We start from the raw sequence: 17,986 nt of genomic DNA, 5'->3' as shown, positions 1-17,986 counted from the left end.
GGCAAGTGTGAGCCCGTTCAGGCAACCCGCGGCTCTTTCCCGTTGTATACTTCCGGGGAAGGGAGGAAAATGGCGCAGGAACCGGAAGTTCCGCCGCAGCCGTTGAGAGCCGCTGGTGCTAGAGCGGTCATGCGCTCGGTGAGCTACGTCCGCCGGGTGGCTCTCGACTTCGGCGGAAGCCTCTTCCCGCGCGCCGTCTCCCTGGGCGACGCCGACAACGACGCGGTGGGTCCCCGGGGGAAGGGGAGCAGAGGGGGGCAAGTAGAGGCTTTGGCCGGTCTCTCTATCCTCTGTCTCTCTATCGTCTGTCTCTGGATATCTATTTTTGTAGATCATCCACCGCATCAATATTTCCATCTACCCTCTGCCTTTATATATTACCTATCAGTGTCATCTATATATCAGCTATCAATATCATCTTTCTCTCAGTATCTAGATCTCTAGAATCATTATATATGTATGTACACATGTATGTATGTATGTGTATATACACACACTAATATCTATTATCTATCATCTTTATATATCTAGGTCTGTACTCTTTCTATATATATACCAACTATCAATATCTGTTTCTATATCTTTATATAAATATTATCTAGATCTCTAGAATCTTTATATATCAACTAATCTTATGTCATCTTTTTATATCAATATCTACATCTCTAATCTTTATATATATATATATAAACTATCAATATCATTATTTCTATATCTTTATATATTGGTATCTATATTATATATAATATATTATATGACATATAAATATAGATATTAATATCTATCATCTTTATCAATATCTAGATCTCTATATATCAACTATTAATATCTATTTCTATATCTTTATATAAATATCAGATCTCTAGAATCTTTATATATCAACTAATATCTACTATCTATCTTTATATATCAATATCTAGATCTCTAGAATCTTTCTACACTGCTCAAAAAAATAAAGGGAACACAAAAATAAGACATCCTAGATCTGAATGAATGAAATATTTTTTATTAAATACTTTGTTCATTACATAGTTGAATGTGCTGACCACAAACTCACACAAAAATTATCACTGGAAATCAAATTTAGCAACCCATGGAGGACTGGATTTGGAGTTACACTCAAAATTAAAGTGGAAAAAAACACTACAGGCTGATCCAACTTTGATATAATGTCTTTAAAACAAGTCAAAATGAGGCTCAGTAGTGTGTGTGGCCTTCATGTGCCTGTATGACCTCCCTACAACGCCTGGGCATGCTCCTGATGAGGTGGCGGATGGTCTCCTGAGGGATCTCCTCCCACACCTGGACTAAAGCATCCCCCAACTCCTGGACAGTGTGGTGCAACGTGGTGTTGGTGGATGGAGTGAGAAATGATGTCCCAGATGTGCTCAATTGGATTCAGGTCTGGGGAACGGGCGGGCCAGTCCATAGCATCAATGCCTTCATCTTGCAGGAACTGCTGACACACTCCAGCCACATGAGGTCTAGCATTGTCATGCATTAGGAGGAACCCAGGGCCAACCGCACCAGCATATGGTCTCACAAGGGGTCTGAGGATCTCATCTTGGTACCTAATGGCAGTCAGGCTACCTCTGGCGAGCACATGGAGGGCTGTGCAGCCCCCTAAAGAAATGCCACCCCACACCATTACTGACACACTGCCAAACCCGTCATGCTGGAGGATGTTGCAAGCAGCAGAACATTCTCCACGGCATCTCCAGACCCTGTCACGTCTGTCACATGTGCTCAGTGTGAACCTGCTTTCATCTGTGAAGAGCACAGGGTGCCAGAGGCGAATTTGCCAATCTTGGTGTTCTCTGGCAAATGCCAAACGTCCTGCACGGTGTTGGGCTGCAAGCACAACCCCCACCTGTGGATGTCGGGCCCTCATACCACCCTCATAGAGTCTGTTTCTGACCATTTGAGCAGCCACATGCACATTTGTGGCCCACTGGAGGTCATTTTGCAGGGCTCTGGCAGTGCTCTTCCTGTCCCTCCTTGCACAAAGGCGGAGATAGCGGTCGTGATGCTGGGTTGTTGGCCTCCTATGGCCTCCTCCACGTCTCCTGATGTACTGGACTGTCTCCTGGTAGCACCTCCATGCTCTGGACACTATGCTGACAGACACAGCCAATCTTGCCACAGCTCACATTGATGTGCCATCCTGGATAAGCTGCACTACCTGAGCCACTTGTGTGGGTTGTAGACTCCGTCTCATACTACCACTAGAGTGAAAGCACCACCAGCATTCAAAAGTGACCAAACCATCAGCCAGAAAGCATAGGAACTGAGAAGTGGTCTGTGGTCACCACCTGCAGAACCACTCCTTTATCGGGGGATGTCTTGCTAACTGCCTATGCTTTCCACCTCTTGTCTATTCCATTTGCACAACAGCACGCGAAATTGATTGTCAATCAGTGTTGCTACCTAAGTGGACAGTTTGATTTCACAGAAGTGTGATTGATTTGGGACTTGCATTGTGTTGTTTAAGTGTTCCCTTTATTTATTTTTTGAGCAGTGTATATATCAACTATCAATATCATGTCTTTACATACATATGTAAATGTATGTATGTATCTCTAGATCTTTCTACATCAACTATCAATATCTATTTTTCTCTCTATCCTATCTTTGTGTATGTATTACTATCTCTAGAATCTTTCAATATTTATGTATAAACTATATCATCTATTTCTGTTATCTGTTGATATCATCTAGCATCTATTTCTATCTAGCATCTATATCACATAGAGGAATTGCCATCCCACTCTCAGTGGGATTCTGGGCATTGTATGAATAAGCACCCCTAAGTCAGAAAAATAAATGCCTTTTCTTGTTTACAGAGGTTTTAATGGGGCTATCCCAGCATCAAATTGATCAAACTTAAAATTTGATTGGTATAAATTCGCTTTTCAAGTTTACAATAGAGATCCTGACTCTTTATTATCAATTGCACAGTCAACCAGAAGTTTAAACTGTGTTTCGCATTTTATCCACCTACTGAGTCCTCCCCAATGTGCTATTGGAGGATGTAAGCTCTTCGCAGTAAAGCTGCCTTTTGCAATTGACGGATGGTGAATTTGTCAATGTTAATAGTGTACCATTTAAATACACATAATCATAATCTTTCATTTGTCTATATATAATAATTATAATATGTTCCATTATATTTCAGTATACATAATACTATTTTCTACTTTCTACTTCTTTTTCTAACACTTCATACAATAACCATGTTAAAAATATTATATATCTATCCATCATCTCTTGTCCTTTTTGGAATTTCAACTCTTATTAACCGTTTGGTGAATCTTTCATGCTTCTCTGGTATCTTGTAACTCCTTTTTATCATGTCTATTTAATCTATTTCATGTCAGATCAGCTGCTGTTAAAGGCATTGTAGCTAATTCAATTTCGCATAATTGGAGATTTGTTAATTAAGAAAAAATGAAGGGGGGAGCTGAAGAATTTAAAAACAATTGAATTAAAATTTGGATTAAAAATGTAAAAAAATAAAATTAAAAAAGGACATTTTATTAATGTTTTCTCTCTCTCTCCCTCCCTCCCTCCCTCCCTCCCTCTCTCTCCAGCTGAACGAACTAGTGGTAGGAGACACCAATGGAAAACTGTTTGTATACAAGAATGATGAAAGTCAACCTTGGACTGTGCGCTCCTGTCAAGGAATGGTGAGTAGAAGCGAAATCTAAAGATGTGACAGGGAAGGGAAGGGAAAAAAGGCATTTTTCAGAAGATAATGCCACTTCCTAACCATGAAGAAGAAACAGAAATAGCAGTGCAGGGGGGTTGGTGGGGAAAGGACACCAGAGGGAGCTAATTTTTCAGCACGGCTCTGTCTGTGGCATCGTGATGAAAAGGATGCTGGCTAGCATGGTTGGGAATCGGGGTGGCTTTGATCTGAATCAAGTCGGTTTAGATCCCTAGTAAAAAGGCTTGGTTGAAATTGACTCGATTTGAATCATAATTTTTAAAGAGCAACTGTCATCTCTGTCCCTCAGCGGCTCCTCCTATGACCTGCTGTTGACTCACCGACAGTCCCATTCACATTAATGGGATAGCTGGGGATGCAGCGGGTGAGGGACGTGGCGGGCAGCAGGTTGAGTGGATCCCCGCTAACAGGCGCTGCCATGATGGATCTGAAATGACCGGTGCTCTTTAATAATATACTAGCTGGATACCCGTGTTTCTGTAGGAAACTATGTGGTCAGGCTTAGTTTTGGGGGAGGAAAATAAGAAAAAAAATGTGCATCTGCCTACCAGCGTCCATCAGTATTCATCTGGCTAGCGGTCCTGTCAGTGTGAGAGTTGGGGGCTGTTTGGAAACTGAAACAGTATTTGCTGTGTGAGCAAGAAGGAGGCAGCAAGGAGCCTGGGCATGGCTTAGCTCAACTGTTCTATACTAAAGCTGCTTGGTGCTGTGAAACTAAGACTGAAACTGAAACTCCTCTGCTTGTGTTTTGCATCTGGAACAGACTTCTTTTCAGGTGTAGAGGGGGAGTAGAACACCTTAGCAGCAGAGCCTAATAATAATAATAATAATAATAATAATAACAACAACAACAACAATAATAATAATATACAAAATACTAATGCTCTGACAGTCATTTCAAGAAACCGTTTCTTAGTGAGCACCTAGAAGCCGAGAGGAACATAGGTGCCAAATTTCAATTTGTAGGCTTTACGGTTCTGGAGATTTTGTGATGATGCGTGAGTGGTCTTTCGCTTTTAGATAGATTTGTAAGCTGCTTAGAAGGTTTTGCTTTCATTTTTACTGCTTGCCCTCCCTCCTCACACTTAGAGCCTTGTTGTAATGACAAGCCAGTCGAGTTGTTTGATCATGAACAACTGAATCATGATGATCTTTATTGGTGTATAGTCTTGTATTTATATACATTTTTAGTTATCCTCCATCACTGGTTAACTTTGGTTACTGCTTAACTTTCGTTACTGTTTAGTACAGTAATCCATACAATTAATTATCTCTAGTTAAAGTCTAACATATGTCTCTACTTCCCCTCTCTAATCCTCCTTTATCCATAGATTAGTGACTTTGTTTGCTTGAGTTGTATTTGCTTGGAAACATTCTTTATCTGAGGTTTGCCATCCGAGATTGGAACATTCCTACAATTACAACTCTACAGAGCCTGGTGGTACAAATGCATTTCACTCCAATCAAACAGTTTTTAGTGTACATAGATTTGCAAAACAATGGGATAAAGGAATGTTCCTGAACTTGGTTTCATGATTTATCTCACGGTTATTGTAAAATTGTGTGAATGCATCATCAATGCAGTACATGTTATCTCAGCTTGCAGAACTTGGATTCATGGAATTGAGTTGACCAAAAATGTAAATATTGCAGAATATACAGCCTCGGGCTACATAACTAAGCTCCATTTCATGTTGAATAAACTAAAATTATTAATGTATCTTAAATAGAAAAGTATAGATAGATTTTTAACTCCAAAAGCATTTTATTAAAATAAATTTGATAAAAATAAAAAAATTCTGATTTAAATAAAAGAAATTCAAATTAAATATTTAAAAATCCATTTTTTTTTAAACCATCGATTTTTATCCACCCTGTTGGGAATTGGAATTAGGACTAATGTTTACAAACTGGAGAACAATTCTGCTGTAAAGATTTTGGGCTTATTTTGAGGCCTATCCTTCTAGGCTCACCTGTATGGCTTTTACCAGCAATACTCCTGGTTTCTGTGTGTGTGTGTGCGTGTGCGCACACACACACACACACACACACAGTATTGATTCGCGTAACTTCTTCTTTATCCTTGCTTTCCTGTTGCTCTTTATTTTTTTGGAAGGGGGAGCATGCCTGCAAATCAAACTAATGCTTTCCTTTTTCAGCTCACCTGCGTTGGCGTTGGAGACGTCTGCAATAAGAAGAAGGTATCTGCTTTTAAAATAAAAAAAAACATCCTCCTAATTCTTTGTGTGTATACATATGTCTTTGTGCTATGTAGCAGAGTATCGAACACTTCCAACTTCTCTTTCCAGCTTAGGGAGAGGAACAAGGTAATAATATGCTAAGACATCTTTTGATTCCATTGTTAAATTATTGGCTTCCAATTTTAATCATGGTTGCATCTAGCTGAGGTTGCATTTGGGACACCCAAGAAATTGTCATGCTGCACTAGAAAACTTAAAACTTTGCTTGCTCTAGAGGAAGAAAACAAGGGAAGCTCATTTTGACTGATGGCTTCTTTGGAAACAGAGCAGATATTCTTCAGAGGTGTTTCTGATCTTAGGTTAGGAATAGGCCATACAGAAGCTTAAGCAGAATGGCATAAATTCCTTTTTTATAATTATTATTTTATAATATAAAATACAAAAGAAAACAATAGGAAAATAAGGGAGGGAGAGGGAAAAGAAAAATGTAGGGAAAGTTGGAAAAAGAAAGAAAAGGCGTTGAGTTCCAACTTCCTTTAATGCCGTAGAATAAGATAATAGCATTAAACCTTCAATGTTTTACTTTTACATAATAGTATAAACTAGCCATTTCTAGAACAACAAACCTGTCTCATCATTAAAACCCAAAATCCAAGTTGGTTTTTTTTTTTTCACCTCGAGCACAAAGTCCAGAATATTTGTTTCCAAGTAGAAACAAAGATAATAGTGTTTTTTTTCTTTCATCAAAGCAGTCAATTTAGCCCTCTCTGCTAACTCCCATCTGTTTTTGCAGCCCTTCGTCCGCGTGGGAATCAAAGCCTCCTTCTATTTTGGGGCATAAAATAATCTTGCTGCCGTCAACATATGTAACATCAAAGTTCCAAATCTTTTTTTTTTCCCCAAATCTTTTTCCATTAAACCCAAAAAGAAAATTTCCGGATTTATTTTTATATTTACTTTTGAGAATCTTCGGTATTAAAGATGTGTATCTGCTCCAATATTTCTTGGCTTTTTCTCACCTGTATAATTTCCATCAGGTTGATTGTGGATCGTGTTTTAAAAACTTGGGAGGGATCCCAAGCAACTAAGTTATAAATGGATGTTTTGTGATCCATCCGAGAGCCTCCTCCAGACTTTTGGGATATTCCTGTTTCAAGGGTTTCTTTTGGGTTTCAAAACTACCATAAGCATTCTTCGTGGCTCAGCCACCTAAGCCAATGAAATCATAACTGCCATCACAAGAACCTTTATGATGGCACCAATTATGGCTACTGGGTGGATTTATTACTGCAGAATCAGGATAATATGAAAAACAAATGGAGTCTAGAAGTGTTTTTTTGCAACATAAGGCTGATGCAATGAAGATGAATCACCATTGGTACTGCCTCTTTAAGACTGAGGATCTGTTCTACCCCTGGTGTTATATAAGGCAGCAATTAGAGGGTGTTTCCTCTCTCCTTGTGTCCAGTATCCATTGCAGAGTTCTCTGTGTAGAGTTAGAAAGGCTGACTGCTTGTCAGGTATTTTGCCTACCACATATTTCTGTATGTCTTGTATATAAACCACTGTTAAAAGTCTCTTGTGTGCTGTGTTTTGCTCCGGGTGGTCTCGTAATAGTAGTCACGCTGCAAACGTTCTGACAGCTTTGTGAACTAAAAGCTCCACTTATTCGCCCACTTACTTAATTCAGGCTTTCCTTTGCCAGAATTTGGTTGTCGCGGTGAGTGCCGAAGGTTGGTTTCATCTCTTTGACCTCACGCCTCCCTCAAAGCACGGGGATGCGCTGGGTCACCACGAGCTCCTCAACCCAGATGATCCAAAGCTGGCATTTAAGCAGCACATACCAGCCAACACCAAAGTTATGCTGATTGATGATATCGGTGAGTGGGGGGTCCCTTTGAAACAAGCAGCTTTTCAAAGCGTAAGGATCGAGCATAGGTATGTGGGAAAAGCAACGCAGGTTCGTAGAATAGAACAGAACAGAACAGAATTCTTTATTGGCCAAGTGTGATTGGACACACAAGGAATTTGTCTTGGTGCAAATGCTTTCAGTGAACATAAAAGAAAAGATACATTCATCAATTGTCAAGAATCATCAGGTACAACATTTAATAATAGTCATAGAGTACAAGCAATCAAATCATACTAGGAAACAGTCAATATAAATCATTAGGATACAAGCGACAAAGTGTCAGTCACAAGTGGGAGGCGATGGGCAATAAGGAGTGATGAGAAGATTAATAGTAGTCACAAGGATAAGTAGAAATGGAATAAAATCTTTTCTTCTCCTTTTTCTTCTTTCTTCTCTTCCTCTTCTCCCACCTACTCCCTTTTCTTCTTTCTTTTCTTCCTCTTCTTTTTATTGTCTTTCCCTCCCTTCTTCTCTTTCCTCTTTGAAAAAATGAAACTAAAATCTTAACCAGTGGAACAAAATCTACAAATTATAGTTTAGCAACATATCTTTTAATTGACTTTTAAAGAAATTAAAGCACAGTTTAATTGCCTTGAGAACCAATTTGAATCATTGGAATAGAATTAAGCATATCAGCTTCAGAAATCATTTCCTTTTATTGCAAAAAAAGATATTTATTTTTCGTTCTGTCTTCTATTAAGATTTTGGAAATAAGGAAATGTCCTAGGCCATTGATTTAAAAAAGAATTGATTATGGGAGGGCCCTTTGTATGATATTTTGGAACAAACGAGAGGGATTCCTTTTGTTTCTCCTTGATTTTCTACAATTGGTTCTTCCACGACACAAGTGTGTGAGTCTGCTTTGCGTTCTCCGCAGATGGAGATGGAAGAAATGAACTGGTGATAGGCTACACTGACCGCGTGGTGCGAGCCTTTCGCTGGGAGGACTCGCCCGAGGGTTCCGATAGTCTCTCTGGACAACTGGTGCTGCTGAAAAAATGGCTGCTGGAAGGACAGGTAGGAACATGAGGATAGAATGACAGCATAGAAGTTTCGCCAATAGTGGCGTGGTGGCCTAGAGGTGGAGCTCTCGCCTCACAATCAGGAGGCTGTGAGTTCGATCCCAGGAAGAGGCAGATATTCCTCTCTGGGCACAATATAGTAAATATCTGCTGGAAAAAAAAAAACTCTGCATTGGCGTCAGGAAGGGCATCTGGCCAGGAAATAACTCAGCACTGTTCAGTTACCCATCCAATCAGTAAACATTTATCTGCATTCAGTTGCCCAGACTCCATCCTGCAAGGGATTATGGGGTCATTAGAAGATGATGATGATGATGATTCTCTAGGTATGTGAGTTCAATCCTAGGTAGATATTTCTCTCTCTGGGCACAATATAGTAAATATCTGCTGAACAAAAACACCGCATCGGGGATAGGAAGGGCGCCCGGCCAGGAAACACTCTGCTAGCTCCATTCAGTTGCCCAGACTCCACCCCACAAGGGATTATGGGGTCATTAAAAAGAGGATGATGATAGTTTCATAAATCAATAAATCCAGAGAATGGAACAGAGAGTTGAAAAAAATTCCTAACCTTTAGACAGAGAGGAAGACACGCAGGAGATATAAATGATTTGATTCAGAATAGAGCTGGAAAGGAAGTCTTTCTAGTCCAGCTTCCTCCCTTTACCATTCCTGATAGATGGCAGTCCAGTCTCTTCTTGAAAGCCTCCAGGGATGAAGCTCCCACAATTTCCAAAGGGTTGATTGTTCTCACTGTCAGAAAATGTATCCTTATTTCCAAGTTGAATCTCTTGTTTGATTAGTTTCCAACCATTGTTTCTTATCCTGCCCTCTGATGCTATGGAAAATAATTTGACACCCTCTTCTTTGTGGCAGCCGATATCAAAGACACAGAACCATCAAGAAAAAGAAAGAAAAATTAACCCCTGCCACAATGAGGGTTAAGGAGAAGAAAGGGAAAAACAGGGAGGGAAGGAAGGAAGGAAGGAGATGGGAATGGGAAAGAAGAAAAAGATAAGGAGGAGGAAAAATAAAATGAATGAGGAAAAAGACTGGATGAGAAAGAAGGAAAGACTGGAAGGAGGAAAAATAAAAGAAAAATGGAAGGAAAATGGAGGAAGGAAGGAAAAATAGGGAAAATGGAAGGGAAAATAGAAGGAAGGAAGGAGATGGGAATGAGAGAAGAAAATGGAAGGAAAAATAGAAGGGATGAAGGAAAAGATAGGAAGAGAAAGAAAGAAAAGGAAAACTAAAGGAAGGAGAAATGGAAGCAAAATAGATAGGGGAAGGAAAAGTTAGGGAGAGAGGAAGGAAGGGAAGGAGGAAAAGATAGAGAGGAGGAAAAATGGAAGGCAGGAAGGACTCAAGTGCAGGGCATGGGTCAATAGTGGTGATAGCTGTAATGGACGTTCTCCGAGGTGACCATGAGCCTTTGATTCTCTTCCTTGGTGAGGACAGGTGGATAGCCTCTCTGTGAACTCGGGGGCCGACGGCTCTCCTCAGATGATGGTGTCCCAGCCAGGCTGCGGATATGCGGTCTTGCTCTGCAACTGGAAGCAAGAGCAGCAGCCTCCCATAGAGATTGGGAACGGTTCTGCGTCTAGCAGGTGAGGTAGCCCAGAATCCCCGAGGGACAATGCCTAGTGAGGCCCAGCCTGTTAGCAACCTCTTGTGGTGGTTGGGCAGCCCAAAGGTTCACTTTGCTCTTCCCGGGTGTACTCCTGTGTCGCCGTTTCCCGCGGCGGGCATTTTATTCTCACGCTCCTCCAAATTGAGACTTGTGGCAGCGCTCTCGGTGCACCCTCCACTGAAGCAAGCCAGGACGATGGGTGGCTTCTTTTAAAGGGGAGGCCAACCGCCCGAGCGAGAATGCCTACCCTCCAAACTTTCAGCTTTGGGTCTTAAAAAAAAGCCATTCTCTGTTGTGGCCTGTCGGCCGCTGGCCCCTCCAGAAGTCAAGTCAGATGAAGAGGAGGTGTGCCAGTCAGGATGAGCATCAAGGCAACCTGAGAGCTCCGAGGACGAAGAGGGAATGGAGCTGTCAGAGAGAGAGAGAGAGAGAGAGAGAGAGAGAGGCGGAGCCTGGGTCATCCATCAGCCCTCAGATGGAGACTCAGCAGCCCCCAGATTTGGAGGTGGCTGATGAGGAAGAAGAGGAACAGCTGGGTCCAGTGCCTGACGCATGGATGTGCAGAAGGGAGAGGAGAGCAGTGGAAATCTATAGGCCGGTCCTCAGGACGGAAGAGCCACTGCTGCTAGCGAGGCCCCACCCTCGTTCTGGGGATAAATGGCAGGGGGTGGAGACGAATAGATGTGGTAGACTTCTAATAAAGGAATCCTTGATTTAACTACAGAGGGTTTGTCGTATTCGGGAGCCGGGTCAGAACATTCTCTTTCTACCAAACGACAAGATAATCCTGTTGTCCCGTTTGACCGTCTGCATTTCTTTACTACTCTTTAGGGAAGGCCCCATCCGGGATGTGGTTCATCATCAGACATCAGGTAGAATTCACAACAAGAATGTTTCCACTCATCTGATTGGAACCATTGGCAGAGGTAAGTGATAGATGTTCGAGTCTTTGGGGAATTTTTTTTTTTTTTAAGAAAATATACTGGATTTCCAGCAAGATGAAACGCAAAAGCTTAATCTCTCCATGGCTTAGACTAGAGTTGGCCCCCACACTTGGGAGACTTTAAGACCTGTGGACCTCAACTCCCAGGATTCTCCAGCCAGCTGTGACCAAATGACCAGCCCTTAGAAAGACCCCTCAATAATTTCAGCTACTCCAGAACGCAGTAGCACAAGCAGGGATGCACTTGCCGTGCTGACAAAAAGAGGTTGCAAATTGTGACCATGGACCATGGGAGGCTGTGACCAATTATAAATGAGACCCAGCTGACGAGCCATTGAGCAGTGATCGTGTGACTATGCTGCTGGTGGGACAGTCCTAAGTGCTTGCACTTATTTCCTGAGGCCATTGTAATTTTGCTGTGGTTAAATGAACAGTTGTAAATTGAGGACTATGTGTTCTAAAAATTGGAATGGAATATCAGAATATAGAATAGAATAGAATAATATCAAAAAATAGAATAGAATAAAGGAAAATGGAATGGAATAGAATAAGGAATAGAATAGAATATGGAATGCAGTGGAATGGAATGGAATGGAATGGAATGGAATGGAATGGAATGGAATAGAATAGAATAGAATAGAATAGAATAGAATAGAATAGAATAGAATAGAATAGAATAGAATAGAATAGAATAGAATAGAATAATTTTTTGCTTGCTATTTCATATATTTTCCTGATCTATTCCATATGTTTTGTTGCGCTTGTGTGAACACATTCTAGCTATTAGCTTCTTTGCCCCAAATCAATTCCTGGGAGTCCTTCATGTCATAGCGTGGCTCCGTATCACAAAAGAACAAAATGTGTCTTGTAAACACACCTAAACACGTCTGTGTTTACAGTGCAGCAGAAAAAGGTCCTTCAAACAGGGTACAATTAGGGTAGGGTAGGGTAGAGTAGAATAAGAATAAAAATAATTCTTTATTGGACAGGTGTGATTGGAGACACACACAAGGAATTTGTCTCTGTTACATGTGCCCTCAGTAAAGGGCGAACTTTCCTAACCTGCCTCTTGCATTTTTCTTTTTTCCCTCTGCAGGTTGTTCGAAGGAGCACAAAGGCCTGGGTCTGTTCGCACTCTGCACTTTAGATGGTAAGTCTTGATTTTCTTGGACTGAGGATGGAGATAGGGAGAGAGATGCAGCTGTATCCAAGCTTTTCACATGGTTGGTGCAAAAATCGCAATTCAGTTGTCTCTTAAAACCAAAACTGTCTCGATATTACGCTTTCCCCAAACTAAAAATGGGATATTCCTGAAGAAATACAATGTTTTCCCAATCCACAACGGTTGAATTATGCGCGTAGATGAATGTAGCAGATAAGGACCATGGTTTTTTCTCCTTCACTTGCCTAAGCTTTACATGTGCGCGATTTCTTGTTTTCTGCCGCCGCCACCCGCCCCCATTTTCCACTTGCGCAGCCTGGTTGCGAATAGGCCACTGCGTGACAGCTGGCCATGGTCCACGGGGGTGGGGGGGACACCTGATTTATATAACCTGCCCTTCTTGGCATTCCCATAGCAGCCTACCAAGGGTTTAAACACTTCAAGTGTCAGGATTCCGGCACTTAACCCCATTTAAATCATGAGCCTCGAGCCAAACTTCCAAAACTTCAAAAGGATTTATTGGGAGTTAACATGCCGGCACTGCCTGTGTGTAGCCGACTCTGAGACACGTCATTCATTGTCACCCTTGACCCTGGTTTTCCCCCCACCCTCTGGGTGTATCGTAATTCATATTCTCCAATGGGACACGTCCATAGCCCAGTCATCGATCAGGCTCTCCAGTTAGAATTTTGCACGGCAGAAACGTAGGTCACCTTGTTACTATCTCTGAAAACATTTGTGGAATGCGCTTTTCGGTTTTGCAAGCTGCTGCACTTCTCCCCCCGCCCTCCCTTTCTGTTGGCAACTCTAAAAAGATCCTGGAAATATTTTATGAGTTGACATCAAGATGCTGGGACGAGCCTTGCCTGGACCTGCTCCTCCCAAGGATCCCTCCCTACAGCTTAATAGTTGAAACGCTATTAAGGTGGGGTTTTCTTTCCCCCCCACCCTTCCAGGAACCCTGAAGCTCATGGAAGGAGCAGACAAGCTGCTGTGGTCTGTACAAGTGGACCATCAACTTTTTGCTCTGGAAAAACTGGACGTCACGGTAAGTTTGTGCCTAGCTGACCAGCACACTTGGGGCAAACAAGGTGTATCCAGGCCACGGAAGGACTGTCAAGAGAACCATCTCTCAGTGAGAAATCAGAAGAAAAAAAAGCCTTTGTAAAGTTCTAGGTATCATTTTCTTGAGATAACGATGCCTCTGTGTAGGTTAATCCTTGACTTACAAGAGTTTACTTCGTGGCCATTCAGAGTGACATCTCTGATAAAAGTGACGAATGACCATTTTTCGCACTTACGACCGATGCAGCATCCCTCAGGAGATCAATATTCTATTCATTTCCCCGCCTGCACCTGGCCTGGCCCCTGGCCTTTTTGAAGCTATAGTCCTGCCCTCCTCTCTTTTAACAGCTGAGACCGTCTGATTTACAAATGTCGTTGCCTCTTGCTGCCTTTGATGCGTTCCCCGACTCGGGTGTTGCGGACAGAGAAAGAGACAGGAAGAGAGAGACAGGGAGAGAGAGAGAAGGAGGGAGGGAGAGAGAAGGCAGGGAGGGAGAGAAAAGGGGAGAGAGAGAGAGAACATGGCTGCCTTTCTGACAGGTGACTTCTTTCTAAGGAAGTTTCCTTCCCTTTTAGGGAAACGGTTATGAGGAGGTGATTGCTTGCGCTTGGGATGGACAGACGTACATCATCGATCACAACCGGACAGTGGCCAGGTTCCAAGTGGATGAAAACGTCAGCGCCTTCTGTGCCGGTGAGCAACTCCCTGGCCATTTTCTAACTCGCAGGTCCGCCAAGGTCCCTTCCGGCTGATTTTGAGGATTGGGGCAGCATGCATTCTGAAGACAGATTTACCCTTGATTATCAAGGAATGGGACATTTCCGCCCCAAACTTTACATCCTCCATAGAAATTTCTTTCGGGGAAATGCCTTTGCAGCTGCCAGCCATTGTGTACAGTTGAATTATGGCAGATTGATTCTTCCCACTCAGATTCTTTCTTAATGGTCTGCTTCTGCAGAATAGAGAGGCCGCCCCGTGTTTTGACAGCTCCTGTGGGTGGACCAGCTATATATTTCTAGATTAAATGACACATTCGCTTGGTGGCCTCACAGGATTTGTAAAGTTGTTTGGGGATTTCGGCAGGCCTGGTCATCAGATTTTTATTTTTTTTTATTTTTTTGGTCTCGAATTCTGGCGGTCCTTCTGCTTTTAACACTTTTAGCAATCTCTCCAGGCTTCTATTCTTGTAAAGGAGACTATAACAGCCCTTGCCTGGTCTACGTCAGTTTCAACCAGAAGATCTACATCTATTGGGACATCCAGTTAGAAAGGATGGAGTCCACCAATTTGCTGAAGACGCTAGAAAATAATTTAGAATGCGGAGAGCTCCTGCTTCGGCTGGATGTAGGTAGGTTTCTTTGTGGTTTCTACCAGAGTAGGTTTCTTTGTGGTTTTTACTAGGGTTTCACCGAGCAACTATCCAGTAGCTGACTTGGGGGAGATAAGATATAGGATCTTTTCACTTATTATCAGAGATGCCCCGAGGATTGTAACGTCAGACATCACGGCTGTAACGAAGAGTTATCATCAACATCCTGGCATCATTTCCTGGAGGCTGGTTTCCTGGACCATCTTTATTTATTCCCCTTAAAAACAGCTGAACTTTCCATCTTTTTAAGGCAGGGTTATTTGTGATGGAGAAGGGGACTCTGTTGATTTTATTTTTTGCTTTAGTTCAGTATGCCTGTGCAGCCATCTTACTGTCACCTTCATTATTTAGACGTTCCTCCTAATTATCGAGATAATTTTTTGACAGATTAAAGCATTGTGAAGATTCCGAATTTTTTTTAAAATGAGAAATCCTGGGGCAGTGATCCACTAGGTTTTTGAACTAATCCCGAGCATGGATTTCCATACACTGGAGAAATCCATGGGAATCTATGGATCACCTGAAGCCACGAGGAGTCTGCAAATTGCGGAAAAAAAACCTTATATCCACCCCATCCCACCTTCCCTATTTGTGCGTAGAGATGGTTATATTATTACAGGTTGCCACTTATCACAAATCACTGCAGTTAAGTTAGTAATGTTAAGTGAATCCTACTTTCTTATTGACTTTGCTTGTCAGAAGGCCACAAAAGGGGGTCACCCCAGGGACACTGCGACCGTCATAAATACGAGCCAGTTGCCAGGCGTCTGTTGATCACACATAATCATTGGGGGACGCTGCAAAGGTTGTAACTCGGGCATAAGTCCCGTTTTGTAACTTTGAATGGTCACTAAATGAATTGTTGTAAGTTGAGGACTACCAGTACTTTTCCTTGGTGCCATGTAGAGTGCCTCTCTCAACTAACAGTGTGTCTTCCCCCTTTTTTCATAGCCAAAGATGACGTTTCGGCTGTCAAAGATCTGATTCACAAGACCTTATACTTTTCCAAGAAAGTAATTTAAATAGTCTCTCGGCCACGAAGAAACTTCCATCTCCAGCACTCTGGGCATGCTCATTGGGACTCTGTTCCAGTCCTGCAGGTGCATCATCGGGAACGAGCCGCTCACAACGGAAGATTTATCAGCCCTGGTGGCACAGTGTGGCATTGCAGGCTGACTCTGCCCACTGCCAGCAGTTTGATCCTGAGTGGCTCAAGGTTGGCTCAGCCTTCCCTCCTTCCGAGGTCAGGAAGAGGAGCCAGATTGGTTTTTTGTTTTTTGGGTGGGGGGAGGAAGAGGCTGACTCTGTAAAACCGCTTAAGAGGGCTGTGAAGCGGTATATAAGTCTTTTTAAATGCTATTGCTATTATATCATGCTCCCTCTTTCCTTAGAAGATGAAAGATGCACGGCTGTGCATGTAAACGTCTACGTGTATATGTGTAAATATATCGTTGGGATGAATCTTGTGTTACTTCTTATTTTCTTCCCCTTGTTAGTTACGGGCTTTTAAGGAAAGTTTCAGTAAAGAAAAGTCTGGACAGAGGCCTCCTCGTTCGATTTGTAACGTTCCCCTTATTCCAAGATATTGCTGCTATTCCAGAAGAAGCCAGAGATGCTTGGCGCACGCGGGGAAGGATGAATACAGGAGGTGCTTTAGCAGTTTGGTTAGGTCCTCTGGTGCTTGGGGGTCTACTTTGGGGGATTCTGCAGACCCCTAAATTGGGTTGATGGAGAAGCAGGGCTCTCGGGAGAGGATTGGCCTAGGTTCAGCAGTTTGGGGCCATCTTGAGCCCCTTGCTCTCTGGGTTCGATTTCCCTTAATCCCAATAGTAGCAATAAACCGAGTCTGATCAGCACCTTGCATGGCACTCAGAATACAGAATAGCAGAGTTGGCGCCTTGTAGGTCATCTAGTCCAACCCTCCTGCTCAAGCAGGAAATCCTACCTAGACCATTTCAGATAACCGACTGTCCAGTCTCTTCTTAAAAGCCTCCAGTGAAGAAGCACCCACAACTTCTGGAGGCAGGTTGTTCCACTGGTTAATTGTCATCACTATTGGGAAGTTTCTCCTTAATTCCAGGTTGCTTCTCTCCTTGTTGAGTTTCCATCCATTGTTCCTTGTCCAGATCTGGTGCTCTGGAAAATAAGTGGACCCCCTTTTCTTTGGGGCAGCCCCTCAAATGCTGGAATACTGCTATCGTATTCCCCCTAGTCCTTTTCTCTAGACTGGCCAAAACCAAACCCTGCAACCCTTCTTCGTATGCTTTACTCTCCGGGCCTTTAACCATCTTAGTTGCTCTTCTCTGCGCTTTTTCCAAAATCTCCTCATCTTTTTTGTAATGTGACCAAAACTGGATGCAGTCTTCCAGCAGTGGCCTTAACTAAAGCTATATAAAGCAGTATGAATACTACGCGTGATTTTAATTCTAAGCCTCTGTTTATACCACCCAGGATTGTATTAGCCTTTTTGGCTGCTGCTGCACATGTCTGGCTCATGTTTAAGCAATCATCCACTAGGACTCTAAAGTCCCTCTCATGGTTCCTGTTTTTGAGCCAGTATTCACCTAATCTGTACTTTATACCTTTTGTTTTTCCTGCCCAGGCGTAAAATCTTTTCTCCACATTAAATTTCATGTTGGATAGGGCCCATTGTTCCAAGTCTGTCAAGGTCTTCTTGGATCCTGATTTAACCCAGAGTGCCACAGAAGAAACTACAGGGACTGTGTCTGCCATCGAGTGTATTCTTCCCTTCCTTCTACAATCAAGTTAAATTGCATTAGCGCCCCTCTCCATATTATACGTAGTTCCCCTGAATCCATGGGAATGCTTGCAACCAGGTGCAGCAGCACCTTAAAAAGACAAGGGAATCCTTTCTTGTTTTCGTTTGCGGTTGAATTTACGGGAAAGTTTCAAAAACCCGTTTTCCCACCCCAAGTAATTACATACACGCCGTA

At 42.5% G+C, this 17,986-nt stretch overlaps 1 protein-coding gene across 2 annotated transcripts; it reads left to right on the top strand.

The window, feature by feature from the left end:
• Positions 1-16,493, top strand: ITFG2 (integrin alpha FG-GAP repeat containing 2). Of its 2 annotated transcripts, none has more exons than XM_087936559.1 (12): positions 1-225; positions 3,591-3,686; positions 5,887-5,928; positions 7,634-7,808; positions 8,718-8,857; positions 10,321-10,469; positions 11,324-11,418; positions 12,532-12,585; positions 13,554-13,645; positions 14,239-14,356; positions 14,838-15,007; positions 15,984-16,493. In XM_087936559.1, the coding sequence occupies exons 1-12, from the start codon at positions 70-72 to the stop codon at positions 16,014-16,016; spliced, it is 1,320 nt and encodes a 439-aa protein (XP_087792685.1). In that variant the 5' UTR covers positions 1-69; the 3' UTR covers positions 16,017-16,493. The 2 variants fall into 2 exon arrangements, with proteins under 2 accessions (XP_087792685.1, XP_026555570.2); XM_026699785.2 differs by having other exon boundaries at positions 14,838-15,011.
• The last annotated feature ends 1,493 nt before the right edge of the window (positions 16,494-17,986 follow it).

This window comes from Pseudonaja textilis, chromosome 6, assembly GCF_049901715.1.
Source record: "Pseudonaja textilis isolate UNSWEBS1 chromosome 6, rPseTex1.2, whole genome shotgun sequence".
In the NCBI taxonomy this organism is placed as follows: Eukaryota; Metazoa; Chordata; class Lepidosauria; order Squamata; family Elapidae; genus Pseudonaja; species Pseudonaja textilis.
This window is presented reverse-complemented; position numbering and strand designations above follow the sequence as displayed.

Coding starts and splice junctions, on each gene's coding strand:
- ITFG2 (XM_026699785.2), top strand. CDS start 70: ATGGCGCAGGAACCGGAAGTTCCGCCGCAGCCGTTGAGAGCCGCTGGT. Junction 3,687..5,886: donor TGCGCTCCTGTCAAGGAATG/GTGAGTAGAAGC, acceptor TTCCTTTTTCAG/CTCACCTGCGTTGGCGTTGG. Junction 13,646..14,238: donor TGGAAAAACTGGACGTCACG/GTAAGTTTGTGC, acceptor CTTCCCTTTTAG/GGAAACGGTTATGAGGAGGT.